Consider the following 23,623-nt stretch of genomic DNA (forward strand, 5'->3'; position numbering starts at 1 on the left):
TGTCCGGACACTCGGACATGAGACCTTGACCTCCTTACAAGGAAACCAGGTCAATGTTTCTGACCCCACGGTCAAAGGTATTTCAGTTTTTCTAAGCGACAACGTTCTCTCTAGAAATTGCCATGAAAATCTGTCTATATTAGGAAACATGGCAGAACAAAATGAAGAAGAGACGGATGGGACTTCACACACTCCGTGTTAATCTACTCATCAGACTCCGCCTATCGTTAGAGCAAAAGAAAAGAAAACCTTCCTGATGGAAATGAGGCTTAAGTGTTCAGAGACTTGGAGGAGGAGCCTCGGCAAGTCTAGTTTTTATTCTTAGAGGGAAATAATTTCTTAACCTAAACTTAACACACCGCTATTTCTATGACAACAACTTGCTTGTAATGACTGCTTTAGTGTGTGAACAAAAAGAGGCACGCATACATACACACGCACGCACATAGAAAGGAAGAGATGAGGGAAAAAAGAACAATAAGCTTAATGTGAGACCATCAGTATCCTTTCTAGATGGTGAAGCAAAAATAAAGAAATCAACTGTGAGTGAGTCTCTTACTTGTTCTCAACACTTCAGTCGTTTTTTGTAATTTTATAGACGGTTCGCTGTTTCATTGTTTGTGATTATTGCATTAGGAAAGGATTCTGTGAGAAGGGTCTGCATGTCGCGAGACTGAGGTTTACTTCTTTTTCTTCCCGTTGCCCACCCTCTCGCTGTCACCCTTCTCTTCCTTGGGATTCTACAGTTTTGTGAAGAGATCGGTGCTCAACGTACTTTCGTCGGTGTTAGTTACTTGTATTCTCTTTATTTCTTGGGTTGATTTTTTAGGGGCCATATTTTCTTTCTTGAAGCCAGAAGAACGGAGCACAGATGAACCACCGCCACAGCAAACACAACGCATTTCAGCCGCTGTCCACAAACATGTCCACAAACATGTCCACAAACATGTCTACAAACATGTCCACAAACATGTCCACAAACATAGCCACAAACATGTCTACAAACATGTCTACAAACATGTCTACAAACATGTCTACAATACAAACATGTCCACAAACATCATTACAAGCTATCACAGTCTGGCCCTCACCCGTGGTGTCCTGCCCTGGACTATGCTCATTCTTCGCTACAACTGCATTAAAAATCCAGAGAAAAAGGAGAGAGTAGGAGAGAGAGTAGGTTAGGGAGAGTGTTATTGTAATAGGTAACTAGTATCACGTGTATGTAAGGGATAGAACTGTAATCTGCTGTATTAAAATACTGTTGTTCTGACTGTACATAAAACTTGGTTTTGTGGTAACGAGTTTATTGTAAGATTTTAAAAAGTCAAAATAAACTATTCAACTTTTAAAATGTTACTCACCAACTGATCACTGCTATAGGTAATGTACATGTTTACATTTTGTAGCTGAAAAAATAAATCCAATTTGCAGTCACTTAGAAATGTTTTTCAAATAGAAGTACTTAGGACATACTAACAGAAATTAATTTCGTTACGAATTACAATACACAAATTGTAGACAGCCGCTGCAGCTAGCTTAAGTCTCATTCAAGCTAAATATCATTAAATCCTTCAATTACCTGTTCAACTGCTGATTATAGCAAAGAATTTATGTAATATACTGTTTTCGATGATAAAGACTTTGTCTAATTTATTGTCTTCGATTATAGTGAGTTTATATATGATATCGTCTTTGATTATAAAGACTTTATATTATATATTGTCTTTGATTATAGTGAATTTACAGACGATATCGCCTTTGATTATAGAGACTTCAAAAGTCAGAATTTAAAACACCCGTTGCTTCCGTCAGGTTTCAAAGCCAGACTTGTCACAGACATGCAGGGGGAGGAGAAACAGGTCTAACGGGTTTTCATTATAAACCTGATACTTTTTCAAGCTTATCCGGTGGAGTATTTTCTCTAAAACATCAAAAGGTTGAATAACACTTTCAATGCCTTTGACACAACTAGAGAATTTTGTATGTTAGCTGTACAACTAAAGACTTAAATAGGATTACATGTCTTACTTTCCTATTGCCACTACATCATTTGACACTACAATGTCTGTGAACTTTTGTATAAAGTAAGAAAATAAAAGTTTCAATGACTCCAAGGTTGGCTGCGCGTTGTCCAAAGCAGTTTTTTTTTCCCGACGTTGATGTGGATGACACTGTAAGCATAACAACTTTACAATTTAACACACAGAAAAATCACCCGACAGACTTTATTTACATTAATTAATACAAGTGACTAGGTCAACGTGTTTTTATTAGCATCAGATTAGAAATAAACACGTGGCTTGAAATCGCTGCGCCTCCGACATTCAATATGTCAAAGTGAAACTAAGTGAATCAGGCAAAGTAGCAACATTGCATAAACAAACATTTCCTAAAAAGGCAAAAACAAAAGTTGATTGAAGGGTAATGCAATTTAATTTACTAATCTTAGGCAACAAGGGGCTGTTGACGAGAGGTCTGACTGTGGACCTTAATCCACCAAGTCATGTAGGTCTTCACTTCGTGAGTCAGTGGGTCTCGCACCGGACACGTGATCAACGTCCTTTTCCGTCATGAAAGTGCACGGCCGGCAGTTGCAAAGGTATTGCCTGCTGGATTCAAGTGGGTTAGCGGGTCCACGAGTCCTGGTCTACTCTCTCCTGTCGCCACTTTAAGGATGTCTGCTTCAGTGACGTCACAAGTGTCCGGTGATGCGAGGAAGGAGGAAGTAAGATGCAGTAACCTTGAGTGTCGGCACTTCAGGATAATCAGTCAGCACTTGAACTAAACACTTGCACAGCCTCTGTCGTCTGCTAATTCACTCAACAACAGATGGTTGCTTCTCGTGTTATTGTTTGCTTTAAGTGATGTCCGTTTCGTCTTACCGTTAGCGGGGTCAAACGGGTCAAATGTATGAAGTGGTACAATATCCAAAAAAAGGAGTATCCGAAATAAAATTACAATGTGCCACTAAAAAAAAAACCGTACAATGTTAAGCGGGCACAATTGTTCTCTTTTCTCCAACATAAACAAGAGAAGATGTGTGGTGTCACCGGCTTGTGTCAGTGACACTGGATTTGTTAGAATAGTCGCCATTAAAATTCGCCATTTTCCTGGCTTGGTACATTTGAACACCCAACACTAAAGAAATCATGGCATTAAAAAACTATTCAAGTACTACTAGTAGATACTAAGATGACTCTTCTAGGGAAATCTTTTATTAATTCACTTGTAATTGTTTGTGTGTGATATTTCTTCTCATTTCGTTTGTAACCACCTTTTGCGATAATTTTAGTTTCATTTATAAATTCTTTAAATAGAACCTATTGTTCACGACCTCTATAGATAGACATTGCAATAATGACAATGAAGCTTGTCCGCCGAAATTATCACGACTGTTGGAAACAATCACAATGACCATCGAGGACGATCGGAACTCCCTCCCGAACAACAACAACAACAACAACAACAACAACAACAACAACAACAACAACAACAACATGCGCCGCATCCAGCTTGGATGGACACTACCCTGCTCTGCTCTCTAATCTCAACTAGAGAGATTTACATGTCGTGACTCGGGTACATCTTCCTTCAGTATCTCAGGCCTGAGTAAATTTTCTCCCTCGTTCCTCGTTTGGTTCACCAAACACTTTGTGTCACAGTTAACCCTTTCCCATCTAATGTTCTCATCCATTCACCATACCCTTGCAGTCACTAAGTCGTAAAGGGGTTAAATTAATCTGAAAAACAGGGAGGCACGGACTGGTCCGTGACAGATAGTAAAGTGGTCAAGTTCGCGACTACTGGAGACTGATGCTAGAGTTTCCATTGTTTCAGAAGACAATTAGGAGATAAATTCTACTTTCGTAGGCAAAAACAAAACTGCAGACTTCCCTACAACGGATGACAGACAATGGACTACGTGACCTCTGAAGATGGCGGAGTTTTTGTGGCTGCTGAAGACAATCAGATGTTTGACCACCACCAGTGAAGCAATCGTATGGTAGAGATTTTGGAGAACAATACAATGTCTCACATTCTGCACACTCACAGTAAACTGCTTGGTGGCAACAAACATCCAGTGCTGACAAAATGTTTTTTCTTGCCATCGAGCAGATTACTTGCTAGTAAACAAAGGCAATTAATTCTTTTCTTTCTTTCCTGTATTCTTTCTTCTTTGTAACGTGGGGAAGCGGACAGCCGAGTGGTTAGAGTGATGGCGTCGGGACTGAAAGCCCCGCTGGTTCGATACCCGAGTAGCCCAGTCGACGTAGCTGGCGGAGATGAGTACCTGATTCCATGGAGGGTTGGGGAAGGTAAGCCAGCGTGGGAGAGATGGGAACCGACCTCACATATGTCTGGTCCTGAGAAAAGTGAGACTCACCTCACTCCCCAGTGACCGGAAACGTTTAGGAGATGACCTTTACCGTTACCTTACCTTGTTACTTTCTATTCTTTCTCTCCCTCTTCAGTCTGTCCGTCTATCATGTGTCAGCCATGTTTCTATGCCTGCCCTTCTCTCAGCTTGGGGCTCACCGGTGATAGAAAGGTCTGACGTCATATTCCAGGCTGTTTTTAACCGGTTCGCTGACTGTAGCAACACAGTAGCTAGTAGTGACCACTGGTCTTGTCGACCTTGTCCTGGTTCTTGTCGTCGCTGCATTTCTTAAACATCATCTCATTCTTCTTCGCTCTTTCCGCGCCTGTGTATGCTGAGTCTCAACCGTTCTACGTTTTGTCCTCCCTTCGTTTCTTCGTTCGTTCCGTCGCCTTCATCGTTCGGTCCTGCGCCGTGTAGTCAACGAGGCAGCTCGGACTGTGGACCAGCAAAGGGTCCCTGCACATATCGGACACACAGTGCGGTGGAGGTCAGCGCGAGAGAGTCGCTAAGGCCACAGTAAGTGAAGGAGACAGTGTCAACAGAGTACACAGTGCTCAGGGGCAAGAACTCTAACAGTACTGTGCTGCAGTGTGTTTGGTGGGTTATTTCCCTTACTAACATTTCTCATTATCATTTATTTTGTGGGGTAGTTCCCTGTTTTCTTACGTGTGCGTGTACGCGTAATTATATTTCATCAATCATTTTTTTCTTCTCTTTTCTCGTTTTCTCATTTGTTACGCTCATTTCGTCCTTGTTGAGGTCTATGCTCATCAAAGGTTCGACAGGTAAGTCGTGTCCGGCATCTGTCTGAGGAGTGGGTGTGTGTTCGCGCTGTGTAAACGGTTGTCAGAGTGCATCCGGCGACGCTGGGGATGATACTCGACACTGTCTTTACTCCTGAACGAAAACATTTCCCCCTGTTTTTAGTTCTCTATAGCTGGACTAACAGTCCACTTCTTGTCGACAGCCATTTACACAACACACCTGAGTTGCGCTCGGGCAGGCCATGGACGTAGGTGGGCTGTGTTGACATATCTATTCTGGTCAGTTCAATGAAAGTTCTCTGCTCCAGATACCGGGGGATTTTGCTATTGCGAACATTATCTGTGATCAAACTTTCCTCTTGGATATTTATCCACTTAGAAGACAATATCGGGTATCTGTTTCAGTGGCCGTGTATGACTATAAGCGGGTGGCCAGATAAATCGGATGTAAGTAGTACTCCAGGGAATCTAGGGCGGTGTGCCTGGACGAGCTTCAATATGAACTTAGGCTTACCTTTGATGACTTAACTTGAAGCACAGGGAATATGTGTACACAAGGAAACTTAAATCACTTTGTATACGATTTCTTTTTTATTTTAGGACCACCATTTCCCCAGGCATAACCACTTACTTAGCTAAGTCAAACAACTTAGAAATTTGTAGGCTTCTTCGATCGAAATACAAAATGAAAATGGTAGAACGAACTGTTTTTCTCATGCTGATGTTTAGAAGATATTTTATTTGTCAGACTGATGTTTGAAAAATATTTTAGGAGAGACCATAGGTATATTTTGCTTGAATCCATTTTACCAGTTCAACGACATTCAGTCATATGTCAGATTTCATTCTGATAATTAACACCTTCAAATTCAATCAGTGCTTGTTACGTGGCCCACTTCCATTCTATGGCCACAAGGAACACTCATCATCGTCGTCGTCGTCGTAGTAGTAATAGTAGTCAACACAAGATAAGAAGTCATGGGCTCAGAAGTCGTGGGCGAAGAATTGCTGTGCTGCTGCTTTCTCTAAATCCGTCAAAGTGTTCTAGTTTCAATTTCCCTTTGCTTCCAATCTTTCATTCTGGACCGACCACAGCCGCTGCCAATGAAAATCAATGAAAACCGACAGAAACTCGAATGGAGACATGGAAATTACAGCGGTGCCCAGACGAATTTTGCATCCTGACACATTGTAACACATTCTGACACATGCCGACTGGCTGTCCGCCTGTTCTGCTGATTCTATGGAATGAATGAACGACTTCATCCTTTGCTTGTAGACTAGCCGGAAGCCGATAAGCATTTCCATGGCAATTGTGAAAGGTTCCAACAATGGAATTAGCCGCTTGGGTGGTATCTATTTATTGTATGTAATCAGATACAACAGCTTTTTCATTTTAGCTCCCTTTCTTCTTTTTTTATTTTTTACTCTCTCTCTCTCTTGTTTAGACCGGGAGATATTTTCTTCAAAAGTGCAAAAATTACCCACCCCCACAAAAGAAACAAAAATTAAAATAAAACAAGGAAAAACAATTAGGACAATAGCGGGGTGGAGGGTGATCTGTGTAACTGTCGTCATGCATCCCTGACTACGCATGTCTGTCTATGCGCAGCAACTTGCGGAATGCTTTCCTAAATTTCGAGTTGGTGTAATAATACACAAGCCAGTTGATGGACGGGTGCAGGTGCGCCCAAGCCACGATCACCACGTGTAGCTCGTGCGCGAAGGAATCTTGGGCATCCAGGATGAGGATGAAGGAGTAAGGTAGCCAGCACGCCGAGAACACGAGGTAGATGATGAAGAGCGTCCTCGCAAGCCTCAGGGTGGGGCTCAAATTTCTTTTCTTAAGGCTCCCGAGAGTTCCCCGCAGCCTCTGGCCCAGCGACTTCGACTGTCCCGAGTCTGATGTAGGAAGTTCTTTGTCTACCACGTCTTCTTTTTCATCAGGAATCGTGCTTCCGGCCGGTCGGACAGACGTGAACATCACGGATCGCGGGAGCTTTGGAGTTAGCGTTCTTTTGTCATCTGTCACCACGCCTCGGTTGTTTTCTGCTGCCAACATTTCTGGCCTGACATCATTGGTGTTGCAGTTGACATGACTGTTGTTTGGTCTTTTAATTGTTGCTTTGGTTGCAGGATCAGATTCTTCATCCAATTTTATCCCTTCTTTTGGAAACGTTGTCCTTTCTTCATCTGTTGCCAGGCTTTGGCGATGTTCCGATCCTGAAGCTGCAGTTGAGTCGTCTGCCTTGGGGCCACTATCGTTGCAGTTGATATCACTAAGGCCTGACTTTTCAATTGTTGTATGGTTGGCCTGTTCGTTGAGCTTCCTATTTGCCTGACTTGCTTCCTCGATATCAAGTTGTCCATTTGAGTGATTCGTTCCGTCAGCGGAGTGCTGCATGTCAGCCTGTTTAGGCGGGTACTCATTGTCCGTCTGTTTATCGCGGTACTCACTGGGAGTCTTCTTCACAGGAAAGTCCCTGTCCACGCTCCCATCTTGTCTGCTAACTTCGTCTTTCTGAGCCATAGAGGAAACGACATTCACGCTTGAATGGTTGTGCACGCGCTTGCGGGAGGCGCGCACGTGCAGGTAGATGTGGATGTACGACAGTCCCGTGATCACTATAGGGATCCAGACGAGGACGATGGCGAAGACGATGGTGTAGTTGTGGTTGGCCATGCGGTCCCAGATGCACTCCAGACTCTTGTGGTCGAAGGTGTGGTCGCCCACGCCCGCCAGGTTGAGGAGGACGAGAAGGAGGCCGACAGTATAGACGGAGGCACACATGGCGATGCTGTGTCGCAGCGTGAAGAGGCGGGGGTACAGGGAGGGCCGGCAGATGAGCACGTAGCGGTTAAAGCTCATGGCGGACAGCGTCATCAGCGACCCCACGCACGAGATGGTGCACAGGCTGCCCACCGCACGACACAGGTAGGGGACAGAGTCGAACCACCGCCACCCTACAGTCTTGGCTGCAAACACAAGCATAAAAGGTTAATACAGACGTTTGTTTGTACAGAAAAAATTTAATTAATAAAATTTTATTTCTTAAAATTGAATTATTATTAAATTATTTTTTTCTGTATAATCTTCAGTTTTCTTTTCTTACAATACTCTTTTCCACTTCGATAATGCTTGGTTAGACAATGTTCGCTTGTTCATACGCTTGATTCTGAAAGCATTTTAAGGTTTTATGTTGAAACATCCCATCTAATTTGAAGACTAACAAGCGCGAAAAACGAGCGTGGGGTTTATAATGTATGTGGAGCCAGGAGTAGAGGAGGTCGCCATGAATTCTTACGTGAAGCAGCCAGCTAAACTGCTAACAGTTAACGGCAGTTAGCTGACTAATTGACCATTCAGCCAGTGAAGACATTGTCTCTTGTCCAAGACTGCTCTTCACGGTTCGTTGTCTTTTGTAGAGGTTGTTCTTTGTTATTTTCTGTCAATTATGACATTTTTCTCCGCACGCCCTATGAGTTTATGTCCAACGAGACTTCTCGACATGTCCTTATGAACGGCCGACGTGATAGATGATGTAATTACAGTGATGCAATACAGAGCTCACAACTGTAGTCGAGGGCACTGTGACCAGGAGCCTACATCTCCCAAGGAGCCAACAGTGGTCACGTGACATATCGAAAAGTGGAGGGAGAGAGAAGCATGGAGACACAAAGGGCAGACAACTTAAAGACTCTCTCCGTTTCCTGTTTGTGGTTGTGAATATGCTTTCTCAATAGTTATACCTTTGTGTCAGTGTTAAACAACGACATAAAGGAATACGATAAATCATATCTTTAAATTTCAAACTGGACATTTAAATGGCAGTCGTTAAAATATTTTTGTATCCGCAATTACTATTTTTCAAAGCTCGATAAACGTCTAGTGTGACAACTAAAACACTCTACTGTATTCCGGAGACAGTCATGTAGCAGATGTCAACCAGAATGTAAGGTCCTGACATGATTACCGTGAGACAGCAGCCATCAGTGTTGTCGTGCCAGGGGTCGCTACCAGGACGGCGCAATTAACTTTGTTGTTGTTTTTTTCCCCATTAATTGTCGTCGATGCACGCTGGTTTTCTGAGATTTATCGATAGTTGTCATCTTGTCAGACGCCAGGAGAAGTGCTACCCCCGCCCAGCAACTGCTGGTTTTGTTGTTGTTTAAATGTAATCTGCGGTTTCTTTATCACATCTAACCGTTACACAAACGAGCCTGCTGCACGTAAAGGTTCCTAAAACGGTCGAATTACAAACAAATATTACATATTACTTTCTAAATTCTCGACATCTGCTGCACTTTCTGTTCACTGGGTCCTTAATGTTCGAAACAGGAATGAGTCTGATCGGCAAAGATTTTGAAAATCCAGTGTACATAATTTTATGACTAGCAATACCTGATACATCTTGTTCCTTCTCGACTTTCATTTTAAAATGTTATGTAATAGATATCTGAGATGAGTCTTTATTCAGTTGTCTTAAATAATATGTCTCTAAAAATAAATCATATTGATAATACCACTCTCCAAATAGTTCTCTAGGAATTTGGAACCGAAGTCTGGTGAGTTCTTGCCATGTCTGGCTGCCTTTTCGACTCACTAATGCTTCTCCCGATACCATGTATATTGTATATATTTGTACCACCTGACCTTCCTTGTGTTCTCTGCTGGCAGATATCCTTGTATCACCATGTATATTTACTGTATCGTTAGTTGCATTATGTTGAAATTATATATATATAGATTTATGTTGTGCTTATTTGTGGCTGCACTCAGAGATGTGCAGACAAACCAGCTAACGATCATAACGTGGCCGCCATATCACAGCCAAGAGATGCAAGTGAACGCAGCTCACAACACGTTTTAAAAGGACAAAAGTCATGCCAGCCGGATATCGAGAAAACTACTTTTGTTAGTAAAAGGCCGTTCTGCAAATTGCTGAAAGAAAAACAGAATGGAGGCAAACTAGTGTGTATAACTTGCATTGATTTGACCGCACCATTCCTCCACGGCATTGTGCAAACACTCATCAATGAGGTTCGTGCAAAGCATTGTGGGATAGCCTCACACTTTCATGACTGCCACTGCCTGGAATTAGAGGAGAGCTCTTCTCGTCTCCACCTGCTTAGACGACAGCCTATAGACCGTGGATAATAGGCCAAAATATGAGTTTGGGTGTAAACTCCTTACTGCGCGTGCACTTGCTGACGTGACACGCTGATGTCCCTGTCACCACTACAGGTGTAAAAACGCTGATAAAAACCTCAGGTGAGTCCGGACACGACACTTGTGATGGTTGTTGTATTGATGCCATGTCTGCGAGCAATGTGTGTAGCGACTTTGCTGTTGAGAAATGCGCTGGTTTAACAACAACAACAACAACAACAACAACAACAACAACAACAACAACAAAAACGACAACGACAACAACAACGACAACATCCAAGATGTTCTGCCAGATAATCTAGCAGACGACGTCAGAAGCCTGCTGTCCGGCACCAGGCAAGGATCAGAGAAAATGTAATTTCCGGTGGATAGGAGTGACGATTAAACGAAAGATCGAATGAAACATTTTGAAAAGGGAGGTCAGGCTGACTCTAAGCTCATCCACTGCACGAACCGGTTTCAAAAAAAATGTTTTCCAATTCTTCAAAAAAGATCGACTTCTAGATTTCACGTTGTCTCACGGGTAAAGAGTCGCAATTATCATCCTGCGTGGAAAGCGTCCTCTACCTTGAAGGTAAAGTAGGATGTAGTTTATTTCCTAGCGACTAGGTAAGTCTGAGTATCACACGCATGTAGACAACACCATGCAGAGTCACGGCGCTGCTTGTACATTTGTACACGTTGTTTTCTGAGAGCCAGGGATTGCAAGGAAGTAGAATTTCATCCTGTAAAATCCACCATGGATTACGCAGAAAGTGTGTGACATGACAGTCCGCTTACCCACAATGCTGAGTGGATCCGCCAGCACGGTGACGTACAAGTCGCACATCGCCAGGTTCACGATGAAGACCGACTCCACGTTCTGCAACTCCTTCTGCGTTGCCACGGAAACCAGAATGAGGACGTTGCCCAGCGTGCCCAGGAGCGAGGCGATGCAAAGGACGATGAGGAGGAAGATAGCTAGCCCCGGCCAGGTGTCCACAAACTCTAACGGCTCGAGTCGCATTGTGACGTCACACCCTGTGGCTGTGCTGCGTCCTTGTGACGTCAGAGAGGCTGTACTAGACAAGGGAGAGAACCGAGACAAAGTAATCAGCAGTAATAATCGGACAAAAACAAAAACAACAAAACTCAAAACATTTTCGCTGACTGCCAAGTGTCAGCCATCTAGGAGCTGTTAGAAGTGAACTGCACTCGGTCCTAACGAGAGATTGTAATGAAAAATAAATATGGCGTACATTCTACTCAAGGTTTCTTATCACATACACAGATATTCGGATAAGTAAATACTTTAGTATGCTTGGTATATAATTTGTCATTCATAGTCGTATATTGTACAATATAAGTTTGGTTCAGAAAATCTTTTCTCACTCCATTTAGAGATCGCTTTTGCGAAAACGTTCAGGGAGAAATTATTTCTTGTCTATAGTAACCGATGAAGAATGTAAGAGCTCATAAAAAAGAAAGAAAATAACAGATAATCCTCGCCTCCTTCCCTTGGCTGCTGGGAGGTATTACACGATCGGGTGCTGATGCACCAAGCCATGGCCACCCTGCTCTCCTTTTAATTTCACTGGCTTCCTGATTGCTTTTCTAAAGTTTCAGATAGCGTAGCAAAATTGATTGTTTATAAACCACGCTGAAGATTTTTATTTCAGTTGTTGAGATTGCAGTCTCATGAAGTGGAATTTATGAACAGTAAAGCTTCAGGCACAGAAGCAATTTGCTTTTTTTAAAGGCGAACAATAAAAGTAAGATTGCGAAGCTGCACACCTTTCGTTCAGGAACTGTGGTTTGTGTTTGACACATCAGCAGACACAGCTTGACCAGCGGTTACAGCAAGAAATGTCACATCCAGTCTCATCATCTGGCCAAAGGTTCTCACATAGGACAGTCTGATTGCCCCTCCTGAGTAACTGCAGGAGGCATGGCCTGCAATCTGATCACTTGCAAGTATATAGAGTATGTCAGGAAGAGACAGTGTTGGTGGCTGGATATTGTGTATACGTCCTTCAATCCATTCTTCCTACACTGGATTTATGGCTGGCCGGTTCTTTCTACTTAAGGACTCAATCTGTCAGCATCACAATTCTTGCAACAAATTTTTCAGAGTTAAACATAGAACTAAATGGAGAGTTTATAGTTCTTTTGGAAGGGTAATATTTGTTGTTGGCTTTGTCCTTTTTGGTTTGAGGGATTTACGGACCTCCAGAAGAACAATTCGTGTTCAGGTGCTCTGTGTTTCGGGATAAATCACTCCAGAAAAAGAATTCTTAAGTGGACATTAGAAGTGATATTATTATATTTTTGATTTACTAGTTTTTGGTGCTATCAGGAAAGGGTTAGGGTCAGGTCATTTGGTTATATGAAAACGAATAAAAAAGATGAAGATGTACAGGGAGAAGAGTAGAGAGAGGACTATCATCAGTCATCTGTATTCTCATGTCTATTGTGCGCGTGGCTCTCCATACAGTCTTGCTGCCAAGCATGGTTGTCATCGACACAACGGACATGTTGGCTGTCGTATTATCGTTGATGTGGAGCTTAACATTCCGGAGGTATCTGGTATTGCCTTCATGCCTGAGTTGGCGAAGTTTTAACATCTTCTGCTTGGTTAGGGTTAAGGTTAGGGTGAGGTCAGCTGCCAAGTGAAATTCATCCCTGAACATTGCTTCTCTAATCTCATGATATCGTAATAACTTCATCTTACCTGACCATCTGCAATTTTATGATCTTTGATCTTTGTTTGGTGGCCTGTGGTTCGAACTTTTGTGGGCTTTCTCGACATCAGCAGACATCGCTCCGTCTTTTGTAATTATCGTAATTGTTTCAAAGAAAGCTCCACTGGCATCTCACAATGGTGATCTTACTCTGTGTCCACTAAGCCCATGTTCTTCAGGTTGTGGAGTGTGGAGTGCATTCCCAGACTCTGTAGTTCGCTTGACAGGTGGAGCTGTTTGTCTTGCTTGTAGAGAGAAGGAGGAGGAGAGAGTGAGTGGATCTTAGAGGGATGGATGTGGGGAGATGGGCGCACAATGGACTCCAGTAATTTTTCTTCTTACACAATCACCGAAGGAAATCTGTTCCGGAAGTAATGATGTCTAAGCTAAAGTAGCAGTCATTCTCTTCCCCCGGGTGCATGCCATACGGGGTGAGACTAGTTCATCAATGCGTGTCTCACAATAGTGGGAGACATGTCCTTTTCATCCGCCATGATTTAGTGACGACCATTAACCGAGAAGCCGGACGATCTTATTTCCCAGAGAAATATTTCAAAAAGCTCGAACAGGATGGAGTCGCCCTCCCTTCCCACCATGTAACATGCAGTCAGAACTCGCTAGCTTCCAGCGTCCATTTGAATGTAACATATTTCTAAGTTGAATTAATGTCTCTTCAAACAGCAAATACCGCTTCCTCCAATGTCCTGATATTAGGTGCTGTCTGACATACATAAAAATGTGTGTTTTGCCAATTTTTCTTCACATTAAAGCGTTAGTACACGCGAGTGATTAAAAAAAATATCGAATAAAACATTAGGAACATGATTTAGTCATCACCACGTGTGAAACTTTTTTACCGGGGTTATAATTGAGAACGAAGGGAAAACATTCTGTTAAATGTACAAATATAGTGACAGACAGACAGACAGACAGACAGACAGACAGACAGACAGACAGACAGATGAAATTACATTAAAACAGTGATTTATTCAAGTATTTCAAAGGCATTACTCGATGTGTGTGTGTGTCTGCGCGTGTTTGACTGTGTGAGTGTGGTGCGCACAGACTCTCGGAGACAGAGAACCGTGCAGCTGTGCAGTGTTTTCTAGAAGACCAAAGGACCAAGAAGCACTTTAGGAGACCACCATCCATCAACAGCTGTGTCCGACAGCACTAAAGGGCGCAGCACAAGGCTGTAATTATCGGTTGATAACGAGACAGACCCTCCATTTTTTTTTCTTCGTCCCTTTGTCCCTGTCGTCTGTCTGTCTCAGTCAAAGCAGGAAGTGCCGCCATTTGTGGCGCCCAGTTCTCTTGATGACATGCGCAATGCTTACGTGTTTCACGCCAACACCCTGAGGGCACTTCCGGTCGTGTAAAAGTAAAAGAAGTCTAAAGAGAACAACAGGACCGTACAGGTTGTGTTACAGCAGCAATGGTCTTACTATAATGTGGTTGTAATCAGTAATCACACTTGCATCATATGTTGCCCCTGGTGTTACCAGAAACAAACAGGCGCCAGGCTGAAGCACTGGGTGGGTTCCTGGGGGTGATGAAAATTTAATAAATGTCGGGGAGTGTCCTTGTACCCTTTGATTTTAAGCTCTGCCGCCTTGTCCTGGTGCTTAGGGGAGTAGGTCTGTCGTCAGAAGACTCCCCCTTAACCACCCAGAAGAAATGGAGAAGATAAATCGGAGGAAGGAGAGGGTTGGGCGTCTGACAGCCCTGCTCTAGATAGAGTGGACCACTTAGTTCACTACACCCACCCCTCCATAACGAGATTCGTGACCCTCACTTTTTACCGCCATATTGCAAGACTGTTTTACAGATCGTCACACACATCAAGTGAGAATTGAGAGTCTTCGCAGAAGTGCGAACAGCTCGATCATTATGATACCACTCTGATGAGGAGGAGTCACATGACTTAACGGTGACACGCCTACTGCCATCAACATTTCCCGTTAGACAGCACGTTACATTTAGTAGCAAGTGGACAGAACTGGTGCTTACTACACCTTCAGTTAAACATCCAGGTCACCAGTTCATCCTCTTGACATGTTAACTTCTAGCTTTAAGTTTAATTTTAGGTACATTTAAACACAGGAAAAAGCTCGACTCGAGTTAGTTTAAAAAACGCCTGATATTCTTACAGGCTAAACAGACACTACTCACCGCCATAAAAATGTCATCATGTTTACTTTTATGGAAAAGAAAGAAAAAATCTCGCAAAATGGAGTTACTGTATCTCACATAGCCCGCAGTCTTTCATTTTCAGAGCGGGGTGCATTGTGGGAAGGATGGGCGAGATTTGTTGCCTTATCACGATGCTGGGCAACATGGCAATGTGTTGCAAGGATCATCTGGTGCACATCTTCACTCAAGAACATAAAAACTGAGTGGCAGAAACAACAGTATCACAAGAAACAATGAATGGATATTTGTTCACCGACCTGTAGTGAAAGCACGTGAAAGTCAACCTTGTCTTTTTCCTCGAGGGCTTCTCTGTGTCCGTGCTGCCATCGGGCCAACTGTCTGTGCCTTTAAATTATAGATGCGAGCGTTTCCCGACGACACGTCCCAGCATGCCTCTGGACTTGGGGGAGGTGTGAGACAAACACTGCCCAGCGTTTAGTGCTTTTACACCCGAACCTACTGCACGCTTGTGAAGATGGACCGATAAGGAATGAGAGAGCGATGAAGAAACGGAGGAATGCATGGCCGCATGCAGACATGCACCACTGTGCCACCGCGGAGCGTGCGATCTCACGGAAAGTGCGAGTTGCTGTTCCTGATTTCCTCCCGATGACGTCGCTGCTCCTCAAGTTTCGGCTTGAAAGAGTTGAACTGAACTGCCGCCTACCGACAGCTGTGGCACCTCCACAAAACAAAAAACAAACCCTTGACAACTTCTCTTCATCGTCTATAATGAGGCGACTGTTGTGTGTTTACTTGCTGTAACGGACGAGTGTACTGGAGTGTGGCAGCCAGGAGTAGCGCCTGTGGAGGATTGCAGAGACTGGGAGGTGGTGGGGGATGGAGCACGATTTGAGGACTGCTCTGATTTCCTCGTTAGTGTGCAGTTTGCTCCTCCCCCTCGCTGCCGGCCCCTCGCAGTTAGTAATCTCTTTGATCTGACCAGCACTTCCGAACTCACTGGCGAGTGCCATCGTCGACACCTTGTCTGCAGACAGGCAGACTGGCAGACAGGCAGGAAGGAAGGCAGGCAGGCAGGCAGATTTAATTAAAAAAACACAAGTGTGTTGAAAAAAACATAGTATTTGTTCAGAAGTAAAAAGGGAGATGTATATATCCTGTGATGTGATGTGTGTTGGGGTGACAGTGAATGTTTCTTTGTATGTGTTCATGCGTGTGAGCGTGTGTGTGTGTGCATGTGTGTGTTAGAGAGAGAGAGAGAGTTCGTGCATGCATATTTATTGTTTGCATAATTGTTTTCCATCTGCACTTTCAAGATGATTTACTCAAACCATAAAATATGATTATCCCAAATGCAATGATCTATTAACTTTAGGTCGTAACATTGCATAGGATGACATCTGACCTTAGGTAGCATCATCAGACTTTATATATCATCTTTGGTATCATTACCTCGTCTATACTTTTGCCTTTTCGTATTACGCAGCACGACTATTCACACTGAGGTCGTATAGTTGCAGCAGGACATATTGTAAGGCCTGCTTCCCCCTTTACCTCTCTCTCTCTTAGGTTTCTTTATTTCTCTCTCACACACTCTCTCTTTCAGTAGCTTCCAATTGACTTGTGTTGTCCATGATTATCGTGGATAATGTCTGTCCTACTCCTGTCGGCCACCTCTGCCTTTTCCATCTTGTCGCTGGGGACATTGCATCTTACATTAGTTAGTGCCGCGGGCAGTGCACTTTATCTACTCGCCAGACATCAAATCGTCTGCTGTGTTCCTCAACCACCACCCCCCTTCCCTCCTTTACCCAGACATCGATCTGCGCTGTTTTGTTCAATTTTGTTCTCCAAGCTGAGAAATACACGTGTGAACTCGATTCCTTCCCGCCATCTCCCCTTCCAATGCGTCTCATTCCATCTTTTGTCTTTTTTTCTTTTTTTTCACATGTTTCCTCTGAAAGTAGTGTTTGAGAAACTGTTTCGTTTGTATAATACATAGAAAAATCTCCGTTGGTGGCCAGCGCCGATAGAGTCACATGAAGCGAGCCTTCAAAATCCTCCTCCACCAAAATCACGAAAAATAAATTATTTTTTTTATGAAAACACTTGTTTTACAGTCCAGCTGATGTAAGCATCATGTTTTCCTTAATAAAGACGAGTGGAGAGAGAGGAGTGTAGGCGCGCGTTTGTGTGTGTCGCTGTATCATAAAAATGAAGACACTTGACCAAATGGTTACATTTAGTTTATTTTTCGTTTTGGGATTTGGATCTGTGACAGGATTTGGGGGTTAACATAGTAACTCTTAGCTGACGAGCCACTCAGCAGGTAAAATTAACCCCTCGACCAGCGTGACGGGAATTCTCCGAAGAAAAGTGTCACCGCGTATGAATTATTAGGTGAATGCGATAAACACAAAACTTCATAAACATCGGAGATTAAGTTAATTTAACTTCATTAACATTTAAAAAATAGAAAAGTCAGCAGGAATTTGCGGAAAGTCCAATTTATTCCTTTGACCAAATGCTGCTCCTTGAGCATTTATTAGATGACAAAAATATTTATGTATTTTCATTCGTCAACAAACAGATCAGCGGAGAAAACCAAAGGCATTGTGTCGACTACAATGTTCAGGGTTGTTTTTCTGACATCTGATATCTCAGTGATCTCAGTCTGTTACCATAACAGTTGTGTGCCATTATGTCTGCCTACCTTATTTGTTGTCTAGAAACATTCGGCATTCACTTCGTCTGCACTAAATCATTCAAGAGCCTCTTTGCCCTTGTGTGAGCTGGTTGTCGGAACCGGGCCCATCCGATGAAAACACCTTTATTACTTGTAAAATGATTCGGGTAGGGCTTCTGTCAATCCATGTACTCAATTTACCCATCTCGGATGGGGTAACGGACTGGGTAAAGGTTTCGCTTGAGTACGAACGATTCTAAGGTGAGGGTTAGGATAGTTATAGAGATGTGCCCACCACCATTGCTCACCAGGGATCTCGGACATTTTTTACAGTAACTTTCTGAGAAAGCTGAATAAAATATAGATTTTTTTATAACTGAGAACCTTAATAAACCGAGGAGGTTCTCTGTTTGCAATATAGTTACACTTACATCTAGGATTTTATTCTCAGTTTGATGGATTTGACAAACAGGAGTTGGCGCCTGTGTTTGTGTAAATATGTCCGCATTCACACAATATTTCAGTAGAAAACAAGAAGTTTTGCTGAAAGAGTCAACCACATGGAACTCTTCAGTTTGCAAATATCTAAAAATATCTCCTGTAAGTCAATCAAGCAGGACAATGATGGATGCTTCAGGGAGCTACGAGACATGGCCAACCATGGTAGTGTTTGCCTCAGTTTGCTGAGGTCTTCATGTCTGGCAGACAGCAAACTTCTCTCAGAGAGATGATCAAGAATGTTTTCATACCAGGAAAAGAAATGTTGATTTATGTAAAAAAAAAAAACTATTAAAACTATTTAAAAGAAACTCAACTCGGTCAATGTCTGTTAAAAAGGTCTGGTGTGTAGTTTCCCTGGGCTTTATTGGTGAGATATATTGTTATCACATGTGCAAGTTTTTTTAAAAACTTGGACACTGTCGACACAGGAACCAAAAGGAAAATCTAAGAATAAACCGACTTGTTCTTGGAAAATCTTCTCTCATTTGTCCTTTATTGACAGAGATATATTTGTTCATATCTTGAGATGTGAACACAGAACACAGACTTTGTTGTGTAAGATTTTACATTGTTTGCTTGTTTAGTAGATGGGTGTAGTCTTAAATGACTGTTACCTTATGTGCACATGTTTGTTTTATATTGTGAAAAATTGTATTTTATGTGTTATGCATATGTGAGACAAAATAAATGTTTTTAAAATGTTCATAAATTAGTGAAGTTATCTGTTTTCTGTTGCCCGTAGAGTACAGTGAACTATCTGTTACCACTCCATACAGACAAGGATATTGGTATACTTATTGTATTGTTAAGCTTCAAGGAGAATAGTATATTTGTTATATTGTTAAATTGAAGAATAGTCTTAGTGGAAAAGTTTAAACAAGAAAACACCTTAGCTTTATTGGTTAAAGGGAAAGAAGAATTTCATGTAAGTTCTCTTGCTCGATAAAAAGAAAACAACAGGCTAGTTTTTTTCCCAGTTCTAAGCTAGTTCAGAAATTTGTGTATCAGGTTATCTACCTGCTTATCTAACTTTTTAAAAGAACATTCTCTTTTCGCTGTTCTGCTCTCGTTCTCTTCTTTTTTTTTTATTTTGTTACAGTCGTATAAAGGAGGTTGATTAAACCTTTAACCTGGCCAGCACGGTGGTGTCCAGTCTTCACTTCTCTCAGGCTATGAAAATCTCTGAAGCAGTGGGAGAAAGCCTGGAGTCATCTCACCCTCACCCATTGTCAGTCCACTCGGCAGTGGTCTCGCTTGTAACCAGACCTGGCACCAGCGCCCCTTGTATCGCCTTGCTTGATTGATCGACCATCGATCTGTGGGGCAGGCACAGGTGAGAAGCCTCTCCTCACACCCTGTCATTGTCTGTGGTTACCACACAATTCTACCTCGGGTGTTCGTGTGTCCCAGGCGTCTCAAGCCAAGCCCCTCCAGTGGTCGTCGAGGAATGGGGGAGTGGAAAGGAGGGGGGAGGAAAGGGAGAGGAATGTTTATGTGTTTTGTTTTGAATTGTACGCTGTTGACGCGCGTATGGAATCAACAAAAGCACGGGGACTATACAGTTCCTCCAGGGGAAGGCTTGGGTTGCCACCCTTTATTTCTCTCAATCACTTCAGTTACTGTTGGTTTCACGTGACTGATATTTAGACTGAACCAGTGAGAGGCTTTTTTAAAATGTGGAAAGCCGGTATGTGCAAGAATTTAGTGGATAATTAGTCATTACTTTTCCGAGATTTTATCTTTAAATGTTTCGTTCAAAAACTTTCATGTGTATATTTTTTTCATAAAACCTTAAAGGGGAGTGGTTACTGAGCCTCTTCTCCTTTTTTTTTCCTCTCTATCTCGCTTTATTAGAGACATACACACGCACGCATGCACGCACGCACATAAATCAACAGAAAATACTTTTCTCTTTCTTATTTTGAATGTAGTCTGTTAACACAGCTATTAATTCCTATCACCATACAGTGAGAACCTGGTGAACTAGGTTCAGGTTCCGTCTCCTGTTAACATTAAGTCGACTACACTGCAATGATACATTGATACAGTCTTTGTTGGTGGCTCGGAGTAAATCTTAAGTTTATGCACCAGACCGTGCTACACTGACAATAGATCCAAGAGATCCAAAGTTTACGAACCACAGTACTTATCATCCTACAGGTACTTATCATCTTACAGGTATCTTGTACTTAGACCAGTGAGACGTTTAACGCCTCTTCACGCCGTTGCCAGTAAACACACGATGATGTTGTTGTTGACAACTACTCTTTTTAATGTCCACCGATTTAATCTCTTTTGACTTTTTGTGTTTCTTGTCTGTTAATAATTCGAATAATAAAAGAAGTGTTATTATGACTGCATTGAGGCCTTGTGGCTGCTTTCACCTGTAAGCCTGCACAGGTAAAGGTATTTGCTGTGTGACAGTTTCCATAACAGTCGAGTCAACGACATTTGTTTAGACAGAAAGACGCTGTAACCGTTTGTGATATCCATTAAACATTTTTTACGGTTCCCATTTCAGAATTTTGAATGTCCTGAAAATCGAAGTCACATTTAAAGAGACTTGTGTGGAAACATTAAGTATTATTAAACAGCTTGATTTATTGAGAGGTAACCTCGCCATGCCACTTATCACCAACAGTGCAGTGAGTGCAAGCTTTTGTAGCAAGTCATCATAACTGCTAGTCGCTTGTAATAAGTTTTGAATGTCTTGCGATTAAAAAAACTTGCATTGTTCTCTCTATTTTTTTAATATCCAAACAGTACTAGCTTCAGCAGGTACACAACCCAGCTTCTGATTTCTGACGAGAGAATCAGTTATCATCTGAACTAAGCGACCACCATTTCTGTCAAACAAAGAAACAGCCAATCTTGCAAGTTTGTGGTTTTGGGGTTATTTTATTAACAGCTGATGATTATAAACTACTTTACGAGGAGTGGAGGGTTTATACAACTGTGGGGAAATCATTACGAGTTCCCCGGGCAACAGGAGCACACACAAACACAGCCAGGCATCCATTAAGGGGTTATCAACTGTAATTGTGCACGAACAACAAAAAACAGCATTACACTGGCTTTTATGCAAACAAACAAAGACAATCATCAAAACATTTCAGTTTTGTTCAGTGGCGATTACCTCCACACAATACAGTCCGTGTTGAGAAATATAAGAGAGAGGTGCTCTGACAATGTGTCCAGTGATGCTTGTGTGTATTTAGTGTTGCTTGGACGACTACACTGAAACATGTACATGGTCTCCATATGTAGAGTAGGTGGTGTACAGCTGTGACGTGGGCATGGTGTACAGCAGTGACATGGGCACGGTGTACAGCTGTGACATGGGCACGGTGTACAGCTGTGACATGGGTATGGTGTACAGCTGTGACATGGGTATGGTGTACAGCTGTGACATGGGCACGGTGTACAGCTGTTGACATGGGCACGGGTACAGCTGTACCATGGGCACGGTGTACAGCTGTGACATGGGCATGGTGTTACAGCTGTGACATGGGCATGGTGTTACAGGCTATGGACATGGCATGGTTACAGCTGTGACCATGAAGGCATGGTTTACAGCTGTGCCATATGCATGGTGTACAGCTGTGACGATGGGCATGGTTGTACAGCTGTGTACATAGGCAGGCGTACAGTTGGTGACATGGGCATGGCGTTACAGCTGTGACATGGCGCATGTGTACAGCTGTGACAGGGCATGTTGTTACAGCTGTGACATGGGCATTGGTGTACAGATGTACATGAGCATGGGTTTACAGCTGTGACATTGGGCATGTGTACAGCTGTGACATGGGCATGTGTTGTACAGCTGTGACATGGGCATGGTGTACGCTGTTTGACATTAGGCATGGCGTACAGTTTGTGACATGGGGCAGTGTACAGCTGGCATGGTGTTAATGTGGCATGGTGTGTCAGCTGTGACATGGGCATGGTGTACAGCTGTGACATGAGCATGATGTTACAGCTGTGACATATGGATGGTGTACAGCTGTGAACTTTATGGGCATGGTGTACAGCTGTGATATATTTGATGGTTTACAGCTGTGTTACCATAGGCCATTTGGTTGTACAGCTGTGACATGGGCATGGTTGTACAGCTGTGACATGGGCATGGTGTACAGCTTGTGAATGGCATGCTTATTTTTGGTGTACAGCTTGTGGACATGCAATGGGCATGTGTGTTACCGCTGTGTTGTGCACTTGTCTTAACACTTGTACATGATTCTCGTTTGTAATAATGTTACACACACGCTTTTGTATCATGCTAACATGGTCTTCATTTAATCAGTTTGAAAGAGCGAAAGAATAGATAACAGAAGAGATCAGAAACTGTGTGATTTTAGTGGAGTGTAACGATATGTATCACACGCTTTCGTCATGGTTAAAATCAGGTTTATTTGATGGACCCACTAATAAGCCAACCTTTGCTTACTGGTAAAGGTAGTGAGGTGTTAGAGAGCTCACTTTTTCGGACCAGCTTAATCCATCTTCCTCTCCCTCGCTGCCTTACCTCCCCCAATCCTCTAAGAGTCAGGTACGCTAGTAACATCCTGTCAGACTGAGGTAGTTTGATACCACTAAACGGGTATCCACCGGTCGATCGCCTTTTCATTTGCACACAAGGCACTCTAACCACTCGGCTGTCAGCCCAGGGACCAGTGCATCATTAGTTCGTGTTGAGTTTTTTTTTCAGGGGAATAAATTTATGTCTCCAGAAATAAGTGGAATTGTGAGCTTTGAAGAAAAAGATGAGTGCAGTATGACAGGGTTTAGCAGGGAGCTGAACACGACCGGATTCAGTATTAAAGTACATGTACTCTTTTCCCCAATGAACGAATTACTTCTCTCAGTTCTTGAGACACACGTCTACAAAGTACCAATATCAAATGATCCCACCATTAACTCAAGCCAGCGTAAACGTAATCATGGACTATTCTGACCTCCGGGAATATTTGTAAACTTATCTCTTGCGAACGGAAGAGAGGGGAAGGCCATTCACCCATTTCTGGAAACAATCTGCTGAACTAAGCTCTGCAGCGTATGTGCCAGGCCAGACGTGACCAATCATCTCACACAAAAATGATGGGAAAAGGGAAGCAACTTCACATACATATCTATCACATGGCAGGCTGACATAAACATCCATACGCTGTCTACTCTCTTACTCAGGGCCGCCGAGAGCCAGCCCGGGCCCCGGGACAGACGACCTCTCCGGGCCCCTTGTACTTG

The 23,623-nt window shown here is 42.9% G+C and overlaps 1 protein-coding gene across 1 annotated transcript; it reads right to left on the reverse strand.

The window, feature by feature from the left end:
• Positions 1–5,806: 5,806 nt before the first annotated feature.
• On the reverse strand, positions 5,807–15,929 carry LOC112572893 (muscarinic acetylcholine receptor M2-like). Its single transcript, XM_025252873.1, has 3 exons — positions 15,489–15,929; positions 11,099–11,379; positions 5,807–8,124 (listed from the first exon to the last, which is right to left on the reverse strand). Exons 2-3 carry the CDS (start codon positions 11,322–11,324, stop codon positions 6,737–6,739), a joined length of 1,614 nt encoding a protein of 537 aa, XP_025108658.1. The 5' UTR covers positions 11,325–11,379; positions 15,489–15,929; the 3' UTR covers positions 5,807–6,736.
• Positions 15,930–23,623: the final 7,694 nt, after the last annotated feature.

The sequence above is a fragment of the Pomacea canaliculata genome, linkage group LG9 (assembly GCF_003073045.1).
Source record: "Pomacea canaliculata isolate SZHN2017 linkage group LG9, ASM307304v1, whole genome shotgun sequence".
Lineage (NCBI taxonomy): Eukaryota > Metazoa > Mollusca > Gastropoda > Architaenioglossa > Ampullariidae > Pomacea > Pomacea canaliculata.

Bases quoted from the DNA above. Each gene is read 5' to 3' on its own strand.
- LOC112572893 (XM_025252873.1), bottom strand. From the start codon at position 11,324: ATGCGACTCGAGCCGTTAGAGTTTGTGGACACCTGGCCGGGGCTAGCT. The intron at 8,125-11,098 runs GTAAGCGGACTG...TTGTGTTTGCAG, and splicing joins GGATCCACTCAGCATTGTGG to CCAAGACTGTAGGGTGGCGG.